The sequence below is a fragment of the Candidozyma haemuli genome (assembly GCF_002926055.2).
Source record: "Candidozyma haemuli strain B11899 chromosome Unknown F_2014730914, whole genome shotgun sequence".
Taxonomy (NCBI): domain Eukaryota; kingdom Fungi; phylum Ascomycota; class Pichiomycetes; order Serinales; family Metschnikowiaceae; genus Candidozyma; species Candidozyma haemuli.
In genome coordinates, this window is record NW_020289912.1 from 677,110 (window position 1) to 699,605 (window position 22,496).

Genomic DNA, 22,496 nt, shown 5'->3' on the forward strand with positions numbered 1-22,496 from the left:
GAATAAGGGCATCGCATGCGTATCCCAGGTCGTGATGCCTCGTTTTGTTGAACCCATTCTCCACAATAAAAGGAGTAAGTCCAATGATAGCAACTGGTGAACTGCCGCCACGATATGGGATCAGGGACGTCAAACGTCGAAGGTTGAATAGTAGTGAGGAGGTGGGGAGAAATACGGAGCCTACCTTCGAATCTTCTCTGAGTATTCACGAAGTGGATGAGGAGGATAGCAAGATGGATACTTCAATGACAGCGACAGAATGTCCTTGTGGTTACCTTCATGGCCCTGGTGATAATAACAACCACGATTTTACCGCTGTTGGTTTGAGTTCTAATATGATGAGGGGGCCCTCGTAGACTTAATTTCAAACTTTTGGCTACGGGTTTAACCGTCTAACCCTCGGGTAATAGTCGATTCAGAGCTATGGCATGACTATATTATATGTCTCTAAGTCACTGCTCTGATGATCGATGCCTCTCTGATAGCAATGAACGAGAAAGTATGAGAGTTGTATACATTGGCCCTCATGTTCATCATAGCCCATAGAGAGGAAATCATTTGATTATGAGAAAATAAGAAGAGTCTTGTTCGGTCATTTTCGAACTTAGGATGCAATAGTTAGAGATGAAGCTTTTTGGAAGGAATTTTGAAGATTGGCGAACCAGACACTGTGCTTTCAGTTATCTTTTGGTAAATATACTGCAGGTCTCAGTTGAACACAGCCCAATGAGGCAATGATGAAGAAGATCGAGAGAAGACGGAATCTATATCACGAATAATCGTAAGCGTTGTACGATTAGCTCGATATAAAGCTCGTTCTTAAAGCGGCATTTAAATGGATTACATTGGGACACTCATTCAGTAAACGGTGTATAGACACAAGTCGCAAGACTTGGTTTTGATAAAGCTCAGCTTTTCAATTTTAAGGAGTGTCGCTCACTAGAACTTTGGGAACATGATTCCAAACTCGCAAAAGAAACGGTTCTATGGAGCCAGTATCATTTGTCAAATTCTGTTTCCTATCTCACATATTCCTGAATTCAAGACAAGACGTCCCGCATAAATGAGACAGTGGCATGTCTTTATCCACGTGCAATTTCGCGAATTGCAGAGTGTTCATCTCGAGTGAGTTAGTAGGGTACTTTTACCACACGATTATAATTCGTCTGCATCCCTTTCTTCTAAAAGACAAGCTCTTTAAAAAAAAAATTCCAATAAAAAAGGCCCATTTGTTGGAAAGCCGACTGTTTTATTAAGCACAAGGCTCTAGGCTGATTGTTTTTTAGCTCAAGCGTTGGATATGGCGTTACACAATCAATCTTATCAATCTCGAGTACTTCACGTGTGACGATACAATATAGGTTTCGTTGCATTGATACTAGCCACAGTATGTATAGAATAGCTTTAATGTGTAGCATCTACATTGAATTTGCTCTGTCCCGCCAGCACGTAATTTTACCCCTGATGTTCAAGTGTGGATTAATTACACAGAACCACACCTTTTCGCAGCCATTATCATTACTTAAATGCATTAGATCCGTTTGCCATCGATGGCTAACCTCGGACATACCAAATTTATTATAAAAGAAAAGTTAAGTCTTCTAATAGAAAATAAGGTACACGAAGATGGGATTTTGGAGCAAACTCAAGAGGGAACTTGAGGGTCCAGAAATTACTGAGACAAGAAAGATCGTGAATGAAGATTTGTCTCCTCTGTTGTCTGATCATAATTCAAAGAGCAGTCTCAATAAGGATCGTACCTATGTGATCGAGGAGGGACCGTTAGACATCGATGAGCCCTACATCGATCTTGATCTCAAGCTCAGCCCGGAGGAAGTGCAATATAGAGAAACGTCTACAAGCTTCAAAGTAAAGCAGTTTTTCTGGGATGGAACTAACAAGCATCCAAAAGAGCAGAAGTATCTCTGTAAATTGGACTTCTTTCTTCTTAGTTCATCGATGTTAGGATATTTCATAAAGAACTTAAATCAGTCGAATATCACCACCGCCTATGTTAATGGTATGGATGAGTACTATCAGATGAACCAAAATCAATACAACTATCTCATCACCCTCTGGACAATTGGGTATATCATTGGCCAAATACCTTCGAATTTGATCTTGCATAGGATTTCGGCACGTTATTACCTAGGTGGGCTCGAAATTCTGTGGGCTGTGCTAACATTACTAATGATCACTTGCAAAGATATCAATTCCCTCTATGCTGTGAGATTTTTTCTTGGATTTTTGGAGTCAGGCTACTTCCCAGGCTTAGAATACTTGGTGGGTAGTAATTACTCGGCATCTGAGCTCTCGACTAGATCGGCGTATTTCGCTGTGGCCGGAAATGCAGCAGGATTGATTTCTGGTCCATTACAGCTAGCAGTGTTGAAGCATTTCAATCATTCTTCCATGCCTCCTTTTAAATGGATGTTCGTTCTTGATGCGGTCATTTCTTTTCCAGTAGGGATCTATACTATGATTGTTGATCCGAACACACCTAGTACCACAGATGCTTTTTATTTCACAAAAGAGGATCGGTTGGTAGGCTTGGAGAGAAGAAGACGGATAGGTGCTCAATTAAATACGAGGGAAAGATACCTGTTCGAAAAGATTAAAGGCTTCTTCAACACTTGGCACATTTACGTCTTTCCGTTGTTGTTTTTAGCTTACAACAATACATGCCATGCTAACGCACAGCCTGCTTTTCAAACCTGGATGAAACTTGATCTCGGATTATCTCCTGACAAATACAATACCTATCCCGCTATACTTACTGCTTGTGGAATTGGCACAACGTTGATCTTAGCCTACAGCCATAATTTCATTGGGGGAAAAAAGAATCACTTTTATGTGATGAGCTATTTTATATGTTTAATCATCGGTTGTGCTCTTCTCTCACGTTGGCATATCCCGAGAGGTTTACATTGGTTCTCTTACTTTCTTGTTGGAGTTCCTACATCCTACGGACAACCTTTCATATTTTCTTGGGTGAACCGACTTTTATTCGAGGATGATATGAAAAGAAATTTCGTTGTTGTTGCCACAAATACATTGGCCTATGTCACTGGCGCATGGACACCAATTTTTGTATGGAATACTTCGGACAAGCCAAGATACTTCATCGGTTTTACATATACAGCGTGTCTTGCTAGTTTTGGATTGGTCATGACGATTATTGCCTGGAGACTAACTATAAGGGATAAGAATTTGAAAGAGTATAAGCAGGCGAACTTTGACGATGCCAATTCTGACGAAGGGGTGGTTGGCGCCTCTGTCTCGCATTATGTTAAGCAACCGTGATTACGACGTCTGTGACTTTTAACTTTTCTTTGTAATTTGATGATATAGATGCCAATATATTACATATCCAATTTGCAGATCGCTACAAGAGCAAGTCTGACCAACCTTCCCTTCTGTATGATTATTCTAAGGACGTGATCTCCTTCACAAGCTCATCGTAAGAATCTTTGTAATCGTCGGCCTTGTCGGAGTTTTTCTTCGACTTTCCGCCACCTGGAATAACAAAGACGCATGATGTGGGTCTCTTGGTTGCTCCAGCTGAACCCAAGTCCTCTTTGGATGGGATAAAAATGTATGGAACAGACGAATCCTCACAAAGAACAGGTATGTGAGAGATGACATCAGCAGGGGATATGTCCCCTGCAATTACAACGAGTCCCTTTTCACCTTTCCTCAACGCTTTGACCACTTCTTTAACACCTCTCTTGACATGCTTTGCCTTAGATGCCTTCTTCACGGTTTTAAGAACCTTTTTGTTCACCTTCTTAGATGCAAGTGGTTTGGCAAAAGGCAAAACAGCTGCCATGCGCTTATCATAGTTGTCCTCGCCGCTTTCTTCGACCTTGTCCTTCTTTGACATGTTATTCTCTGGGTACTTAGTGCTTGATGACCTCAAGGTAGACTAAATTTTCAAGAGATGAGATGTTGAGGTGTACGGATCTAGACCTCGATCGGTGCGCCTACACTTCACTATGAGCGAGAATCATACCAGTTGCAAATCACTCGTCTTTCTTGCTTATAACATCAATTTTACTTTTTTATTCCGAAAAAATATTCTTTAAACTCGAATTCATCTTTTTTAATCTTGTTTTTCTATCAATTCTTTGTTTTCATTTTTTAATCGAAAGAAGTTTCACTCTCAAGTACCTAACTTTGCGATAAAATGCGAAAAATCGCAAAACTTGCGAATGTTAATGTCAAATCCTTCAAGAGCCTCTTCATATCTAACGACTGAGCAAGGAAACCAAAAAGAAGGTACTAATAACAAAAGTAATAATAAATCAAATACATTTCCTTTTTTATAAGAATCTTTAGATAGAAAAAAAAAAAGATAATATTAAGGAGCTGGAAAGACCAGACATTGAACCCGTCTGGGTACTCTATGGACAAACTCTTACAAAATACTGGAAGTTTCAAAATTTTATTCGATGCTTCTCAAGGCTTCTTGTCAATGCCTAAGCCGAGTAATCTAAATTATCTTTTGCTCCAAAAGAAATTTCCCTAGACGAAAGGATTGAAGTTAGCTTAAGGTCACGTGCACAACATCTGTACATCAGACCGTAGTACTTCTGCCATGATCCATAAGTATTTCGAACCCTGTAATCCTGTGTTGTCCTTCAGCTGTCCATTTAGTCATTTAGGCATTTTTTAGACGAAACAGCAATCTTCAAACTGAATATGCAAGATAATTGATTGGACAAGCTTTCTCAATAAAACATTCCATCTAATCATCTCAGAAACACCACTATGTACCAAAAGGGACAAAGAAGCAATTTACGCAACCATAAGGACAGGAAGCGCAGAAACGATGGAGCAATCAGTGGAACTGAAACATATAAGCCGCTACTTCTCGAAAACCCGACTATTCCCGAATCTTCCAAAAGTATCGTGGAGCCCGGGAAAGTTAAGGCTCACTTAAGAAAGACAATGTATGAGGAGGATAGCAGGCTGCATTCTAGTTTTATGAGGGTATTGCTTGGGAATTCCGAGTGTCAAAAGCTTAGTCCAGATATTCAAAACACACTTATGCTAGATTTTGACCTCAGCTCTGTTTCATTTTCTGAAAGCAGTCCATATAGTGTCGACCGCATTGTGACTTTATACGGGACCGTGAGCCAAATTCTGGCTGCATTAGCATACTTAAGCTTTGTAATTTCAAGCGATTTAAACAATCTTTTGAATAATCAGTCTTACACGCTCAAGTCGCAAAATTACAAGATCGACATTTTGCTAGAAGCAAGGGAGTCACTGCTTGAGGCTTTTGCGGCAAAGAAAACATATTGCGATTTCTCCGAATACGATTGTAATCATAATTTGAATATTGTGACATTGAAGGGCGATTTGCTGTACGTGATGAACACCGCAAGGGATTTATGCACCCAGTTTCCATTTAAGAAATACAAGGACGAGAGAAACATAAAAGTTTTGCCCACGATTAGACTGCACGACTACGATCATTTGTTCGAAACGACTGAGAATGACGCGCTGCTGCAGACAGCTAAAGAAGGGGTCTTGAATTTTATTTATAATATGAATCATCTTAGTGGTGTTTCTGAGAGCTAAGTGAGCATTTCCTTCGTTTCTCCAACAACTATAGGGGAAAGCATGTAGGACTAAGGGCTCCATCGTATACATTACACACGAGAGACTTCTAATTCTTTGGACTTCCGTGAAATGGATGCAACGCGATCACCAAGAGACAAAGCTAAGCCCTGACCCTTCGACCTTATTCTAACGTGCCCGATAATTGTGCCCTCAGCCAGTCTCTCAATACACAAGTTTGCCAATGCATCTTCGCCAAAGGAAGAACGAGAGTAAAGATTGGCAGCCAAAAAGTGGCACTCTTCTCCGATGATGGCGCCAGGTGTCAAACAATTCATGTTGGTTCCAGCCATTAAATCATCTAGGTATTCCTTTAATGACGCCTTCTTTGACTTAATTGTGATCTTATTTTCCCACTCAAACTCGTTCCACATTTTACGGAAGGCACTTTCAGTGCAAGTAGCTGGCTTGATGTAGTCCATTATGTCCACATGAACATCATTGAGAATGACAATCGTAGAATCATCTGAGTGTTGTCCGTCATACACGATGTTACCAAAAATTACACCAGTATCAGCACTAGTAACCTTGATGGTGACTGATAGGTTGTAGAACCCGTGGGGCCCAATGTTGGCCGTGGCACCATTGTCAACGACCTTCAAGTCTCCCAATGTAGCAAATTCGACTGAAAGATTTCTCAAAGTGTTAGTTGTTTGATTGACCAATAAGACCTCCAAGGTAACATCATACTGATGAACTTTGACATATGCTTCCGCATAAATTGGATCAGAAAATCCAGTCAACTGTAAAATCTTGTTGAGCCTTGATGATAATGCCTCCTTTTTAGAGACGACGCCTGAAGCAGCATTAAGATCATCACCAAGAGCTTCCGAGGAGCCCCCATCTTTGTCAAGCTGCCTGAAAGTAATAGCATCATCAACGTGCTCTGCATTATGGTGTAAGTCTCTGGCATCGGCCTCTGCCTGCTTCTTTTGTGCTGTTTGAACCTGGCTCCTGTAGGCGTCTTTTGTGTCCTCCAAGAAACCTTTCTCAATAAGTTCATGGTCTTGGTCGTCGGTTAAGAATTTTATACATGCCAAAATCCTGTCCGCAGAATCTTCGTCGATCTTTTTCACAGCAAAGTTAGACTCTCCAACTCTTAGTATGGAGACCATAATCAACAAGGCCTCAGCCTTCAACGCGTTGAGATGCTTATCAGCGGTTTCTAGACGCCCTAATCTCAACACAAACTTCACGAGAGTAGAAGCCAAAACGGATGCCAAATAAAAGTCTCCACCTAAAATGAGCTTACGGATCCGCAAGGCATCTTCGTCCTCACTTGAGACATTGGTGGCACTCAATGCACTTTCAGTAGCATATGTGCCGTCAGGTAAAACCACAGGACCTTTCTTGACCTTGCTCGTTGATTGGTCCTCACCTTCTTCTGCATCATCTTCCTCATATCCCTCGAGCTGCCTTTTCTCACTTGCCAAAATTGGAACTTCGCCAACACTTGATCTGACGAATTTCCAAGCATCTTTGATAGATTGCTCACTTAATGAGTATTCTCCCAATACCCAGAATGCTCCACGGAATACCTTACCCGATTTAATATCAGCTAAGCTCTTGATCAATTTGTGAATAATAGATTCCCGCAAATCAGGAAATTTCTCAACAACCTCCTTCACAAACGTCACGACATCATAAGCAGCGGCATTGGTGAGATCGCCGATTGACTCTAAAAGTAAATCAATAACATTCGTCGCCACCTCACTGAAATCGATAGCAAGCTTATGTATGGCGTTAACCAACAACTGTCTATACTCTGCGGCATTGTCTTCGTTTGCAGAGGAAGCCTTCTGTAACTCTTTCTTGAGCAACTTGACGACATCCTCCACATTTCTGCTTGTTATCAACTGCAACGTCACATCAAGAGCCTTCTTGCGAACACCAAGATCCTGAGTAGATAACACTCCCAATATATCCAAGCATAAACCCTGCAAGACTCCGGGATTTTTTTTGTTCAACTCACTGATGCGCTCCAAGGTGATTATTTTCACGTTGTTATCGGCCTCTTTCGTGGCAAGTTCAACGAACTTATTACCAGCCAAGACCATTGATTCCGCAGAGGCGGATAATGACACCAATGTAATAGCTGCTTCGTACACCACAACATTGGAAGACGATTCGATGATCTCTGAAATCAAAAGAACATACTGCTGTCTCAAGTTAGCTGCAGATTGAGCATCTTTTCTTATGAATTCGACAAAGGCCAACTGTAAGAGAGGGTCTAATGTCTCAATCTGATAGATGTTCTCCTGGATATACAGTAAAGTAGCATCCCTGTTCAAGTCGCTCAAGCAAACAAAAGCATTCCTTTTACAAACGGAGTCAAATTCTTCAACCAAGAAGCTGTAGATCAACTCAGGAGCATCAGGAATAAGATGACTAGATACCTTGTAAATGGAGTAAAGCGCGAAGATGGCGTTTTTCCTTACATAGGCATGCCTGTGAACCAAGCATTGACGCACATTTGGAATCAATGTTTCCAACAATTCTGGTTCCCTCAACTTGCAAAGAAAACGCAACGTATTTCCTCTAATGTATTCATTGGGATGCTGCAAGTCATGCTGAATGGCATTACACACCAAAATCATTTCATGCCTCATTTTGCCTTGGTTATCCAACTTGGGGCAAACTTCCCAGTAGAAATACAACAACTTCTTCAATTCCTTATTTCTGGAGGGCATGATAAACCTGATGATGTGCATCAACAATTCTGGCATCGGGTCACCATTTAATACCGCTGTGATGATACGCTTCATGGCCAGAATTTTCACTTCATCCTTGCTTTTCTCCAAGAGCGTCTTCAATTCCGACACCGTGGTTTTTGACGCGGTGTTGGGCTCATAGATGAGCATATAACCAGCGTCCGACATACTTTCCCAATTGATCCGAACTTCCTATGCGCCTCGATTAATCTTTGGCAAACAACAACGGTTCAATGGAAGATTTGCTTATTCAACCAAAGATGTTTTGAGATTTTTTGGATATTAACACCTGGGTGGAAAGGTTGGATCGCGAAGAATCGGATCACATGATTAAAATCACCTTTTTTTTTTTGTGCGCCTTAAGGCTAAGACTTACTCTACTGCTAATTAATGTTCTGTTTTGCAGCCATTTTCTAACTACCTCGTTGCCCGACGAATTGTTGTCTAATCATCGCTACTATCACTATCAGGATTAGCGAGTACTAACCGGGGCTTTTCATCGTTATCTTCATCAGAATCGTGATGCATAGTTCTTTCGGTGGACGGGCTGATTCCCTCGGTGTTTTCAACTTCTTCTTCGTAGCGGTAACCTGGGTGTTGATAGTACCCCTCGACGAGCCGACCATCGCTGATACTACCGACAGACATTCGAGATGATGTCAGGGCATGCCTTGATATCATGGGCTGGTACCCATTATGAATACCCGAATTTCTCTTGGGAGTCGACGGATCAGTTGAAGCCATGATTGAGCTCAGGAATGACCCAGCAATTGAGCCAGCTCGCGATGGTGCATTGCTATTTTGCCTAAGCAGGTTCCCACGTGAAACAACGGTTGATGGAATGGACAGTCTCGACAGTGCAACTGCACTGACATCTTTTTTGTCATGTCTCTGGAATGTGCTTGACCTTCCCAATGAGCCAAACTTATTCAGTCCCTCAGATTCGTCAACCTCTGCAGCAAGTAGTCGAGGTGCTAAGTGACCGTGCTTCAAGCCAACGCCGCTTGATTGATTTTTTCTGTTGCCACGCAAACGGTTATATCTGTCGTTTGTGGGAAGAAGCTGTCGCTTGTCAACTGGAAGAATTCCGACAGGCAATTTCCACGTCTCTGGACCCAAGTCATTATACGATGTTCCAGCGTTGCGTCGAATTGATTGCACATAGTTGGAGCGCTCCCCTTCTCCAGGTCGTAGCGTTATAGACTTCTTCAATGTACCCAATGTGATGTGCCTATTTGAGTTAGAGCTAAAAATTGAACTCATAGACAGCGATTTTCTATGGAACGTGTTGGCACTGGTCATCGAGGGCAGACCTTTCGGGCAGCTAGCATCACTGGCAATTGATGTGAAGGTATTGGATGTTTTAAGTGGAGTCCGCGGTGAATACGTTGGGATCGACCTTGTCGAAGGTTGTGCCCTACCCAAGGCTGGGTTGCTCAAATTGTTGGCAGTGCTTCCACCTCCAGTTCCCGTAGTGAGAACCTCATGGAGGAGCTCTGTGGGATATGTAGATTGTGGAAGCGAAGAAGAATCTTCATAGTTGACAGAATGACTCGAAGTGATAGCAGCACGGCTACTTGACTCTGGCGTGCCCTTTGAGTCATAGCTAACAATACGGTTAGGCAGGCTGATACTGAATTGCGAGTCAGTTGTGCTTAGAACATTACTTCTTAAGGAAGAGCCTGTAGTCTCAACAGTATGTAGCGGCTCACCTGAATAAGTTCCACCAGCGTCTAAGAAGTGAAGGCTGTCTACACTCGCCAGAGATGCATGAGCATTTGGAAAACCGCTAATACTAGCTGCTTCCATGCCTTTCGGAAATTGGTTTGCGTCTGAATGGTTTGGCGAGTGTATACCAGACAGGAAGCTCTTATTCTTTTCAATGAAAGAGCTAGAATTGCGAAGGTTTTCATAGCCGGCGTCATCACCATCAGATTGGGATGTGGGCTGACTGACACCGGAGCCCCAATCTGCAGATGTCATTTTTTTCTGGAATGTTTTGGATGCTGAGGGTAAATCTGGATGCTCAATGCTATTTTTATGCTCATATACCTCAGTATCGTCCGAAACAACAGAATCTGGATGCTTTTCATATTGGCCACTGTTCCCTTCTTTGGCGGGCGAATACTGTGTCGAAAAAGATTCGTAGGATGGTTTCATCATTTGATGAATTTCGTCCTCTAAAGTACCGATTATGTCATCAAGACCATCAATGTGGCTTCTATCTTTCCCGACCACAGACAATTCAGTAGGGTTGAGCAGCAGAGCGCCGTCATTCAATTCCTGATTTCTCTGAATGCTCGAAGAATCTATAATTCCATCCGGAGGAGGCGGTTTCCTAGTAAGTTTTCGTGTTGGAACGGGTGAGTTAATATTGTCATGGAGTATTCGTTCTTCGAAAGATGTTTTATTAGATGAATGCTCTGAGGAGTGGCCCATGCCATGCCTGACACCTTTCGGGAATGATGGAGCGCTCAATTGAGATGAAGAAGTATTGGAAAGTGGAGTTTTGGCCAATGGGTTAAGGCTTCCTGATGACAGTTTTGAGTGAATAGAACGGGCTTGGTGATGTTCCTGCTGATGCTGAGACGAATCCAGTGAAGCAAAGATGGAAGATAGCCGACTCCCTAGAAATTTGGAGGAGCGTTTTTCCCTATCCATTATTTCCTGAAACAAACTAGGGGTTTGTACGGGTAGTAGGAGATCGATGATTCAGAGTGATGAAGCAAATCTTAGCCTTAACATTTTGGCTCCACCCATGTACCAAACTACTAGACACACTAAAGGCACGTGACCCCAAATGTTTCCCTTGCTAAGGCCATTCTTAGTGATACACTGGGTAATCTACTGAGACCGCTTTGAACATACAGATAACTTGAATCCAGAAATAGATTTGGTTTGCAAAACAAATGGCCCAAAGTTGTATATAGATCGGATGCCTTCTTGGAATGCTCCGGTATTACGCTGCGTACACAAGAACCAATGAAGGAGTCTCCAAAGTGATTGTTGAGAACTGAAAACTTTGGATTACTTGGGAGTTCTTGCAATCAGGTTCGTTTGTCGACAGCTGACATTCTCCGACACTGGTTTCCTTATGCTAGAAGCCTGAAGTACATTTTCTCACTAACCTGCATCTTTTGCCAACTTAGCAAAAGCTTTTTACTAGTCTCTTTTCAACAGTAATAATGTCAACTAAACGTATGTGTGATACTAGCAGTCAATGTTTGATGAAACATTACTAATAATATAGCCGAAGATAAAAAGAGGTAATTGATTACTCTCTCAACAATTCTGATGTCGTCGAAAAGTATAAGACTGCTGGAGCCATTTCCTCTGCTGTATTGTCCGAGGTAAGAAAAGCTGTCAAAGACGGATCCAAGATCTTCGATATCTCGGAATTAGGTGACAAGATTATGGAAGAAGAGCTTCTGAAAGTTTACAATTCAAAAAAGAACAAAACAAAGAAGGGTATTGCTTTCCCAACTTGCGTTAATCCAAACAATATTCCAGCACATTTATCACCAGAATCTGCTGAAGATGATGCAAACTTAACCCTCAAGAATGGTGACGTTGTTAACATTATGCTTGGTGTTCAGATTGATGGATTTCCTGCTATCGTTGCGGACACTTTGATTGTTGGCGAAAGTTCCGAGGAACCTATTGTCGGGGTGAAAGCTGATTTGCTTCATGCCGCATGGAACGCATCTGAGGCTGCTATTAGGACTTTCAAGCCAGGCAATAGAAACTTCGATGTTACCAATGTTGTGGATAAAATTGCTAAGGACTTTGGAGTAACCGCAGTCCAAAGCATGTTAACCCACAACCAGGAGCGTGACGTCTTGTATGGTCCAAAGGAGGTGATTTTGAACCCAGCTAAAGAACACAAAAACAAGATGGACACCCATAGGTTTGAAGAGTTGGAAGTGTACGGTTTGGATATATTAATCTCCACATCATCAGATGGAAAGGTCAAGAAGTCGAACTTCAAGACCACTTTGCACAAATTGACAGGTAACAACTACTCATTAAAGTTGAACACTTCTCGTTTAGCATTAAATGCTTTCAGAGAAAAGGTTCTGGGCAACTTTCCTGCCAATGTCAAGATTTTTGATGATCCAAGAAAGGTGCGCGTGGGCTTGATTGAATGCAGCAATCACGAAGTCGTCTTGCCATATGATATCATGGAAGGCGCATCTGATTCGTTCATTGCCCAGTTTTTCACTACTATTGCAATCACCAAGACAGGCGTTGCCAAATACACCACCCCATTCTTTAACCCTGAGTTGTACAAGACTGACAAAAAGGTTCAGGACGAGGATCTTGCCAAAGTCATTGCTGAACCTTTGCCTGAGCCTAAGAAGAAAAAGAAGAAGTCTGCAAAGAAGTCGAATGCCCCCCTGGCCTGAAGAGTTACATAGTCTGAATACCATCTCGCCTTACCACTCTGTCACTAATAATTCTCTTTCTTTTCTCTTGGGAACTAGGAGAACAAAAAATCTAGTAATATCAAGAACTAATTGGTTGCCCTGATAATCTAGAAGCATGCACAAAGCGTGTCTTCTACTGTTCAGTCTTTCATTTTTGTTTTTATAATTTTCTTGCCTTCTAAAATAGAATCATATCATTCCTTCATTCTTTTATATTTTATTTAAATTAAAATCCTAAGTAAGTTGCTTGTTAGATATAAATGTTAAGAAGAGCATTATAGCGTTGTGGCAAGGTCACATCGACTTCCTGCTATTAGTAGCGACAAGACATTATTGACCTCGACAAAGGAAGATTCGACCTTCAGGGCCAGCATAACGCCTACTTCGATGTCAGTGATTTTTTGCTCTACGTTTTCAATCAGATTAATAGAAAAAAGCTTGTATATCCCATTCTTGGTGGAACAAAGAAGAATAATGTGAGATTAATCTTAGGCCGAATAATAATAGAAGGAGCAAACGAAAAAAAATAAAGAGAAGAACTGTAAAGAAAAAAAAAAAATTAGAGAGTTGAAAAAAGAGAAGAGAAAGGCTGCGAATGGAAGAAATCATTTTATTCACTAAACTTGGCGGAAGCCTTCTCTTGCTCCAGTTATTGTCGTGAAACGATCTAATCTGTCACACATCACCAACAAAACGCGATGGAAAATTTCGTCCTACTCTCTTTCGCCTGCAAGGAAATATCAAGATAACATCGCGTGGACGGCCTCTTCGCATTAATTATTAAGCATTTTTGCCATACGTGCAATTTAATAGTCTGTCTCGACAACGAAGTCATTATCCAGGGAGCGTCTGTATCAACTCCTTCCTGATCGCATGGTGGATCCAGTGCAACCAAACAGAACAACCCCCCTCGAGGGCGAGGGCGACCTAAACTCGACAAACTGTTGAAGAAAGCAGATGAACCTAAAAGCCCAAAAAAAGGGGGAGGAAGCCGGGCTCATTGGGGAAGAAGAAATTGGCAGCCCAGCGAAAATCAGCAAGAGTTCAATCGAGTTCTCCCACACCAAAATCACTTCAAGACAGTCCAAGGATTCTAAAACGATCTGAGGGAGGACCATATATTGAAGATGTTTTTTTGTCTTCCGATTCTGCTCCGGCAACTCGGAAAAATCCGCTTTATTCTGGAAGGTCCGACCTGTCGCAAGACATAGGTACCAAGAAAGTTGGAAGACCAGGCGAGTTTATAGAGCCTGAACTTGCAAACCCACAGCCTGGCTACTCAGGCTATCCATTGGAGGCTCTTCCTCCGCAACACAAGATTAAACGCCCAACTTCAGGCAACCCACGAGGTAGGAAACCGAAGGCTGATCTGCTTCGATCGACGCCCACACCGAGTGAAGCAGACACTGAGGAGGTCGAGAATAAGTATCGGGCTCAGCTTGAGACGCCGAAATCTGAAGTTGTCCTGTCTGCATCTGAGATACGAACTCCTTTGAAAGGCAAGAAACGAGGCCGAAAACCAAAATGGGCGACCAACTCAGACGTGGCTTCTTCACCCTCGGGCCTCAAAATAAGAATTCCGGCCACTCCAAAGTCAAAGAGGGCCGCAGATAGCCTGAGTGGTCCGGGCTCATCGTCTGGATCTCGTGTCAAACGAATCAAAATCACTTCTCCAAAGAAGCAGCCAACAGTAGGCTTGGCACCAGCGACTGACTTGGCTCCCGAGTCTGACGACTCGAACACTAATGACGACTTTTGCTCTACATGTGGTGGAACCGGGGTTTTTATTTGCTGTGATACTTGCCCTAAGTCTTTCCATCTACTATGTTGTGAGCCACCCATCCAAGACATACCCGAAGAGAATTGGAGTTGCAATGAATGCCGAGCGGCCCAAGGAATTGATTCAAGGAGATATTTTAACGATTGCGGTATGTTTGGCCCCCTTATCAATTCGATGCATGCTCGTAATCCGACCGAATATAAATTGCCAAAGAAACTTAGGGATGCCACATTCATCGGTGTGACTACCGGTCCGGATGACAACTATACTGATTCGCATTTAAAGCCCGAACTTTCCTACAGCAAAGTGAATGGTTCACAGCTTGTTGGCTACAATAAGAACGAAGATTTAGATGTCGAATCTCTTTACGATAAAAGCGGCCGGCCGTTTTTGTGCCACCGGTGTAGGGAGTCAGGCCTCAAACGGAGAACTTTGGTATCATGCGACTATTGCCCTCTACATTGGCATTTGGACTGCTTGCCTGAGCCAGTTTCTCTGGCAAAGACGATTGGTCTCAAATGGAGATGTCCCAACCACGTGGAGAATCTTGTTCCTATAAGCTGGTCTGATAGAAGATCCTTTAGGGATTCCGCAGTACTTGATTCAGGTCTTCATTCAAACTTTCTTAAGATATTGGAGGCTAGCAACTTTTTAGTGAAATTTGAGGATCAGGGGTACATCCGTGAGAACAAGCAGCCTACTTTATCTGATTATATTCTGTTCGAGAAAGAAGATTTCATATCAAACAAGTCAGATTATATGGCAAAATATTCATCAAAATATGACGATGCTCTGGAGTCTGAAAACGATGAGGATACCGTCCACAATTTCAAAAATCCCGATTACCTAGAGAATTACACTGTGGGTAACAAGGTGGTTGCGAAGTCATCAAAGAAGCTTGCTCGGGTGTTGCTTATGACAAATGCAGATGATAAAGATCAGAAACCCTTCATTTATCGTGTACCAGAACGACAAGTTCTTCTCGATTTTCTCTGCAAGGGTAGCAGATCGTGCAAGGCTTCAGTACTTGATGAATTGGATATTTATCAACTGAGAATACGTTCGGAGAAGTCTAAAGATGAAGAAGCGGTAGACAATCTACGTTTTCTTAATGAGCACGAGAACAGGCCTCCGAAGCTGGAAATATCGCGGGATTCTCTCAATCTAGATGAGCTTGTTGCAGTAGCTACCAAAAACCAGGACTTGGAGGTTACAAAGGATCAAAGCAAGGTCATTGCAGAGTCAGAGATCGAAGAACTTCGTAAGATCAGAGCATTGATGGAGCTGAAAGGTCGCAAGGCTTTGCTCCAATTTCTTGAGTCCTAGGGTGATTCCCACAGGAGTTAGAAGGCCTTTGATGGGAAGAATCTAGTCTTAAAGACATTAATCTATACGCATAATATATCAAATCGGTTAAAAGCTATGTACAAGTATCAGGGAGATCATAATGCAAGATGTGGATGTTGAATATGAGGAATATCATCCATTGGCACAGGCGATGCTCCAGTGGCTTTTACCAACTTTCTGAGTATTCTGTCTTTGTCGTGAGAAGAACAGTCTATTTCAGTCTTGTTGTTTGATGTGTCGTGGATGATGATCTTAGCTGGGACCTTGGCGATTTCTTCTTTGGTAGTGGCTCTGACTCTAGTGCAAAAGAATTCAACGTCATCATTGTGGAATTTTAATGTGGGCAAATGAACTCTCCAAAACTTTTTCAATCCGATGCTTGGACCAGCGATGTTCTTCTCCAATAAAACGAGTTCGATCTTCTTCGTACTTTCGCCAAACTTGAAAGCCGTCTTTGGCGTGCCTGCAATCAAATTAAGTCGACTTACCTGCTTGGCAAGTGACGACGTGGGCAACCTTTGAAACATTTTAGCAGACATTTTTTTTGTTCAAAGGAAATGCTATGATGGATGCTAAACTTGACCTACATATTTTTTTTTTTTTCCATGGTACTAACGTGAGCGTTTCCTACAGGAAGGCTCCAGAGCTTCAGCTAGTAGACAAAGAGTAAGAAGATCTCAAACAAACTAAAAAAAAAAATAAAAATAATTAAGCGAACCATGAATCTAATAGCAATGAGAGATCTTTGGAGAAATAGAGTTCGTAATGGTATGCAATATGTTCCTTATTCATTGTCACTGAGAGTAAGCTCGAGCATATAGATGTGGGTATTCAGATGGTGATCGCTTCTTAGCTTTTCGGGGGCAAACTATGATGAAAATACTGGAAGATCAATTGTTTCAAAATAAGAATGAACTATGCATCATGATGGCCTAGATTATACATTTCGTCTGGCGAATAAGCAAGAAGTGAAAGGAGAAACATATAGGAAGCGAATAAATGTTGGCTGGGGAAGTTTATTTGCCAGGACGAAACCAGACCTCTTCTGTACCGAATAAGGTCGATACAATAAAACAATGAGACATGTATTGAACATTTTTGGCCAAATAAGCTCCTGTGATCAGAACGGAAACAATCAGTAGCGCGGTGCGCTATCATAGCCCTATCGCAGCAGAGGTTTTATGACTCTTCAGATATCATAACGCGAAAGATACCTCCACCCATTATTATCGTCAAGCACAGAGGGTTTATGAAGAGTTCCTGTCGCCTATTCAATTCGCTTTCCAAAGCAGAAAGGTTTGTTGCCAAACTGGGTCTGTATCCAAAGGGCTTCGCTGTTGGAGGTATTCATTGTGGAGTGAAAAAGAACCCAAATTCGCTTGATTTGGCTATTCTTCATAATGTTTCTGGAAATGAAGGAGTAGCATCAGCGGTTTTCACCACCAATAGATTCAAGGCGGCTCCTGTCCAAGTTTCGTCCGAACTCATCAAGAGGAAGAATGGAAGAATTGACTCTATCGTTATCAATTCCGGCAATGCTAACGCTGTCACTGGAACACAGGGGATTAAGGATGCTCAAGATATGGTACGAGTAACTGACGCCGTTTTAGAAAATGAAGAAGACTCAACGCTTGTCATGTCTACCGGTGTGATTGGACAAAACTTGCCCATTGACAACATCTTGCAAGGAGTGCCCAAATTAGCACTTAGCAATTTGGGCTCGTCCCACGAACATTGGCTCGCTTGTGCAAAGGCTATTTGCACCACAGACACGTTTCCTAAACTTGTGAGTAAGCAATTCGAACTCCAAGGAAAGACATACTCCCTCGCAGGGTTAGCCAAAGGTGCTGGCATGATATGCCCCAACATGGCTACCCTTTTGGGCTTCTTCGCTACTGATGCACCTGTTTCTGCAAATGCATTGAATCAGATTGTAAAGTATGCTGTCGAGCGCTCATTCAATTCCATATCTGTTGATGGTGACATGTCTACCAATGATACAATCGCCGCGATAGCCAATGGTGCCGCTGGTGGAAATCTTATCGATGCATCGGCTGAGACAGCAGAAGAGTTTTCTATTCTTCGTTCAGAAGTGACCGAATTTGCTCAACAGTTGGCGAAACTAGTGGTTCGCGATGGTGAAGGTGCTACGAAGTTCATCACCATTAAAGTCACTGATGCGTTATCGTACCGTGAAGCCAAAGAAATCGCGTCGTCAATTGCAAACTCATCTCTTTTCAAAACCGCAATGTTTGGTAATGACGCCAATTGGGGAAGGATTCTTTGTGCCGTTGGGTATTCTAAAGTGGGACCTAACGCAATCAACCCTACACGCACTTCTGTGCTGTTCATCCCGCAAGATGGCAGCAAAGAGCTTCCTTTATTGATTAACGGCGAGCCTGAAAATGTCGACGAAGAGAGAGCTAGCCAGATTTTGAAACAGGAAGATTTAGAGGTTCACGTCTCCTTGGGCACAGGAGGCGGACAAGAGGCAAGTTTTTGGACATGCGACTTGACCCATGAATATGTCACTATAAACGCTGACTACCGTTCATAGACAATTTAGATCGCTTTGTAAATTGCTGCAGCGAACGTCCTCGATGTACAAGCCACGGTTGAATGTGCACCAAATGGCTTTCTTCAATATATTTAGAGATCAATTAGCTCAATCACACTCGTACTGATATATCTTATACAGCACTAAAGTTCGGAAGTTCTTCCAAGTAAAGCTCTTCGAAAAACTAAATTGACATGAGATTCTTGGGGCCATTCTCCTTTGAAGACCACACAAAAAGATAGTATGTTAGACCACACGAAACTCTTCAAATGTATAGAAGTTTGGTTTTCACTAATCCGTCTAAAAGTGAAATACGCCAAGTGATTACAAAAAAAAAAAAGAAGTTATCTAGTTTTTTCGATTGTGAGGCTTGCCATAAAAACCTTCAAAATAAAATTGATCCTTGATAAGAGATTCTCTTTGGTGTCACATGATCGTGTTTGTTCTTCAGCGCATTCTGTTGATGTTCTTAGAAACTCGCGTTTGGGTGGTTCACCATTCTCGTACTCCTGCATCAACAGAACCTACTCCATGAGTACACTTTTGGAGGTGAAAAACCGAGAGAGTTTCAGGGGCTATGAATCTGGATACTTGTTCGTGCACTTACTTGCCCTTCGTGTAAATACCTCAAGCTTTTCAGACATCATAGTCACAGACTATTCTAGCAATCCCAATGTTGCAAGCGATTGGAATCGTATGAATGTTTTTGGCGGCCACGAACTTCCCCATGATCTGCTCCTTCATCTACAGATGCCGCTAGATACTGTTCGTCGCCTATGCTCGGAATTTCATGCCAAAAATAATGGAAAAGCACTCTTCGAAGGCATTGATACTCCTGGCGAAGAAAACAACTGGATCGATGTGAGTGAAAGATTTTGTCTTACTCGTATAGAGGTCAAGCTCCGCAAAACTGTGAGCAAATTGACCGGAAGAGTGACAAATGCAAACATAGCCGATCTTGATAACAGTCCACAGTCATCAGAGTTTTGGAACAGGTTTTTATGCCTGCCCTTTGTCAACTTACCGGGACAGACTCATCTCAGACCATCAGAGGTGCTACAACGTCTTCAAGGTATTGCCTCAGAACCATTAGGGAATGAATTAACTGAAGACCCTGTTAAGATTGAGACAATGGATTCAGACCTTGACTCTCAGACAAAATTGCAGGATATTCTTGAGCCTACTTCCCAATTTAGTGAAGGGGAGCGGAAGATGTCAGGAATTACTCTGCAACAACAAGAGATCCCTGCTTCTGTCCATGGGCAATATTTACACGACCTGCCACTCTCACAGCCGCTGCAAGCGGGCCAACTGCTGCTGAATCAAGAAATGGACAATGGCACGCAATTCTTAACTCAGCTTCCTCATTCTCAAGCTCTGTTGGCCGACCAAAGAGACGACCAGCAGCTCTTGTCGTTCACTCTGGATTCCAATGGAAGCGTCAAGAGCCACTATAAACTCTCTGAGCTCAATGAGCTTCCTTTGCGTCCAGACGACAAGATCTATCATACACTGGCAATAGTGGCTGGTACAATCCCAGCTATTCTGAAAACTGTATGCAAAGGCTGTAAGGTTATTGATGGTGAACTCAGCTTGACTGATCCGCTGACATCCTCAATAGAACTTATCATCGCGGATACTTCACCAGACCCATTGGGCGAATCGACATTACTCACACAGCGGAATAGCCTCACTATTCATATAGCCTCCGATAATCTTCTAGGCTTTTTTGGCGTGACATTCGCTGAACAACTATACACACAGCTCCCAGACATTCAGACTAGATTTAACAAAAGGAAGCCGAGACGGATACCTCTCCAATTAGTCTTGACTGAGACCAAGGGTGGCTGCGTTTGGCTGCCCCAAAATCTCACGATCAATGAAATACTCTGATTTGCCGGTTTTACATGGGCTTAATAAGAACGGGGCATAGATATGGCTGATGCCTGTTTGTTTGGTGCATTCTTATAGGTGCACATACTCTCATCGATGCCTGACACATGTCTTGCTAATTCAGTGATGGGCCAAGGCATGGCTCGAAAGACAGGCAAGAAGTTTCCGTACAATGGAAGTTTAATTTCACCACGCCGTCCATGTTCGAGTGCTTCGAGAATAGTACGTGCAACATCCAGGGGCTCTAACTCTGGTGCTAACCAACGCCATGGACTTACCACCCCGTCAAACATGGAAGTTTTCATTTTTCCGGGACATACTAGGAGTGTTTTGACTCCGGTCACACAGAGCAGAGGAGGGCCGAGCTCATACGTGAGCAGCTCGTGAATTGCAACAAGGCCAGACTTGGATGCTCCATAGGCACTGAGCTGCGCCGGTGACATATAGCCTAGGACGGATCCGATAGTGACAATGTAGCCACGTCTTTGGGCTAGCATAGAAGGAAGGAAAACCTTAATAGTGAAGAAGCTCAGAAGCAAATTGATACGGATAATCCTCTCGATATCTGGATAAGACATCTCAAGAATGGTTTTTCCATCCGTAATACCAGCATTGTTGATTAGTATAGTTGGAACACCCATTGTGGCACATATCTGCTCATAGCAGCTTTCGACTTCTTCTCTCAGCCCCACATCACATTTGAAATAATGAACCGAAGGAACAGATGCTTCTGTCAGGGGAAGATTCACATCGACGACGGCCACTTGGGCACCGGTGGCCGCAAACAGAGATGCTAGCTCTCTCCCCAACCCTGATGAACCACCGGTAACAACAACTATGTCCTTCGAACTCTCGAACAGGTGACCAACAACAAGATGCGAGAGCCGTCTCAAATGGCGGTGAACAGAATAGAAGCAGGAATTAGCGAACGACGACATTTCAATGGGATGGCTTAAGAAGTAGTAGGAGCTGTAGAAATGGCTGCAAAAGAGACGGCCCGCGCACTCAACCATCCTACATACTTTGTAGATAAAATCATCAGACCCCACACTCTCAGCAAAGGGGAGACAAACCAGACAATATGTCTCACACTCCACCACTGGTCCTTCGAATCAAGAGAAAAAGAGGGGAAGACCCCTTGCAAGCATTGATCTTGGAAGGGAGGCAGCCTTCTAAGAAGTCGAAACCAGCGACTCCAATCGCATCGGGGCAACCATCTCCATCTGCCGAAACAAGGAATTGGTATTTCGAATTAGACAGTACGGATGATTTCAACAAAGAGAATACTATTACGGATTCTCTTCTAACAGAAGCAAGGAACAATAAAAGAGACGCTCGACAATTTGTGATTCCCAAGAAGCATACCCTAGAGGACTCCATTATCCCACATGAGTTAACTGACATGGTAGCCGATTTTTTGAGTATTAATGAGACTACCACAAGAAAGAAGCGGAAGTCTGGAAGGGCAGCCGCAGGAGGGCCTCCATCTACGTCTCAGCCCAAGGAACCCACCACAGAAGAGCCGTCTGGCGATGTAACTGGAGACTACGTCTTTGACACATATAAGCTTTCTGCGCTGGAGCCATTGACAGAAGCCAATTACCCTAAATCACAGATCGGTTACATTCGCTTCTTTGATGACGAGAATTACGACTTCATGCATTCAGATGATGATGTCAATCTGAACAGATCGGATGACGAGGACTCAAATGCTGAATCATTCTATCAGAACGATTATCCTGAAGATGAGGATGCGGGAGCACTTAGCGACACGTATGGAAGCTATGATGCAGATGAAGAAGAACCTGCCGTGGCAGTGTTAGAAACACCTGAGGAGTTTGAAGGTACCAGCCATCTACTGCGGGGCACCGAGGAGTTCGACAATCTCTATGATGAACTATTAAATGACAATAGTGAACTGTATGATCCGGATGAAACATTTGAACGGCAGAGATTTTTTGAAGATGAAGGAGACAGCGAGTTGGCGATTCACCGGGACCGGATATTTTCACGTTTACAAAAATGATTGATGAAAGTTAATGTTTCTATGAAAAAAAGTATTTACTTCCAAGAACCGCTTCAACATCAAACTTTCCGATTGGTGGCTCTGGGAGTATTTTGACAGCCACCAAGAGCGGTGTGTGGGTTTTGGGAGA

The 22,496-nt window shown here is 42.8% G+C and overlaps 11 protein-coding genes across 11 annotated transcripts; 6 read left to right on the forward strand and 5 right to left on the reverse strand. All coding sequences in view use genetic code 12, as the record gives it.

The window, feature by feature from the left end:
• Window positions 1-1,626: 1,626 nt before the first annotated feature.
• CXQ85_003974 (uncharacterized protein) lies at window positions 1,627-3,303 on the forward strand (the record flags this gene model as incomplete). The annotated part of the gene is made up of 2 exons (XM_025487606.1): window positions 1,627-2,432; window positions 3,201-3,303. 2 exons carry the CDS (start codon window positions 1,627-1,629, stop codon window positions 3,301-3,303), a joined length of 909 nt encoding a protein of 302 aa, XP_025344622.1.
• A 121-nt stretch (window positions 3,304-3,424) lies between these two features.
• Window positions 3,425-3,883, reverse strand: NHP2 (snoRNA-binding protein; the record flags this gene model as incomplete). The annotated part of the gene is made up of 1 exon (XM_025487607.1): window positions 3,425-3,883. One exon carries the CDS (start codon window positions 3,881-3,883, stop codon window positions 3,425-3,427), a length of 459 nt encoding a protein of 152 aa, XP_025344623.1.
• Window positions 3,884-4,770: 887 nt separating this feature from the next.
• Window positions 4,771-5,586, forward strand: CXQ85_003976 (uncharacterized protein; the record flags this gene model as incomplete). The annotated part of the gene is made up of 1 exon (XM_025487608.1): window positions 4,771-5,586. One exon carries the CDS (start codon window positions 4,771-4,773, stop codon window positions 5,584-5,586), a length of 816 nt encoding a protein of 271 aa, XP_025344624.1.
• A 71-nt stretch (window positions 5,587-5,657) lies between these two features.
• Window positions 5,658-8,504, reverse strand: SEC26 (coatomer subunit beta; the record flags this gene model as incomplete). The annotated part of the gene is made up of 1 exon (XM_025487609.1): window positions 5,658-8,504. The coding sequence occupies one exon, from the start codon at window positions 8,502-8,504 to the stop codon at window positions 5,658-5,660; it is 2,847 nt and encodes a 948-aa protein (XP_025344625.1).
• Window positions 8,505-8,780: 276 nt separating this feature from the next.
• On the reverse strand, window positions 8,781-10,775 carry CXQ85_003978 (uncharacterized protein; the record flags this gene model as incomplete). The annotated part of the gene is made up of 1 exon (XM_025487610.1): window positions 8,781-10,775. One exon carries the CDS (start codon window positions 10,773-10,775, stop codon window positions 8,781-8,783), a length of 1,995 nt encoding a protein of 664 aa, XP_025344626.1.
• Window positions 10,776-11,521: 746 nt separating this feature from the next.
• Window positions 11,522-15,869, forward strand: CXQ85_003979 (uncharacterized protein; the record flags this gene model as incomplete). Its single annotated transcript, XM_025487611.1, has 3 exons — window positions 11,522-11,552; window positions 11,601-12,720; window positions 13,853-15,869. The coding sequence occupies 3 exons, from the start codon at window positions 11,522-11,524 to the stop codon at window positions 15,867-15,869; spliced, it is 3,168 nt and encodes a 1,055-aa protein (XP_025344627.1).
• Window positions 15,870-15,985: 116 nt separating this feature from the next.
• Window positions 15,986-16,429, reverse strand: CXQ85_003980 (mitochondrial 54S ribosomal protein MRP49; the record flags this gene model as incomplete). The annotated part of the gene is made up of 1 exon (XM_025487612.1): window positions 15,986-16,429. One exon carries the CDS (start codon window positions 16,427-16,429, stop codon window positions 15,986-15,988), a length of 444 nt encoding a protein of 147 aa, XP_025344628.1.
• A 710-nt stretch (window positions 16,430-17,139) lies between these two features.
• Window positions 17,140-18,447, forward strand: ECM42 (glutamate N-acetyltransferase; the record flags this gene model as incomplete). The annotated part of the gene is made up of 1 exon (XM_025487613.1): window positions 17,140-18,447. The coding sequence occupies one exon, from the start codon at window positions 17,140-17,142 to the stop codon at window positions 18,445-18,447; it is 1,308 nt and encodes a 435-aa protein (XP_025344629.1).
• A 531-nt stretch (window positions 18,448-18,978) lies between these two features.
• Window positions 18,979-20,340, forward strand: CXQ85_003982 (uncharacterized protein; the record flags this gene model as incomplete). The annotated part of the gene is made up of 1 exon (XM_025487614.1): window positions 18,979-20,340. The coding sequence occupies one exon, from the start codon at window positions 18,979-18,981 to the stop codon at window positions 20,338-20,340; it is 1,362 nt and encodes a 453-aa protein (XP_025344630.1).
• Window positions 20,341-20,360: 20 nt separating this feature from the next.
• Window positions 20,361-21,278, reverse strand: CXQ85_003983 (short-chain dehydrogenase/reductase; the record flags this gene model as incomplete). Its single annotated transcript, XM_025487615.1, has 1 exon — window positions 20,361-21,278. The coding sequence occupies one exon, from the start codon at window positions 21,276-21,278 to the stop codon at window positions 20,361-20,363; it is 918 nt and encodes a 305-aa protein (XP_025344631.1).
• Window positions 21,279-21,421: 143 nt separating this feature from the next.
• CXQ85_003984 (uncharacterized protein) lies at window positions 21,422-22,366 on the forward strand (the record flags this gene model as incomplete). Its single annotated transcript, XM_025487616.1, has 1 exon — window positions 21,422-22,366. One exon carries the CDS (start codon window positions 21,422-21,424, stop codon window positions 22,364-22,366), a length of 945 nt encoding a protein of 314 aa, XP_025344632.1.
• Between the last annotated feature and the right edge of the window lie 130 nt (window positions 22,367-22,496).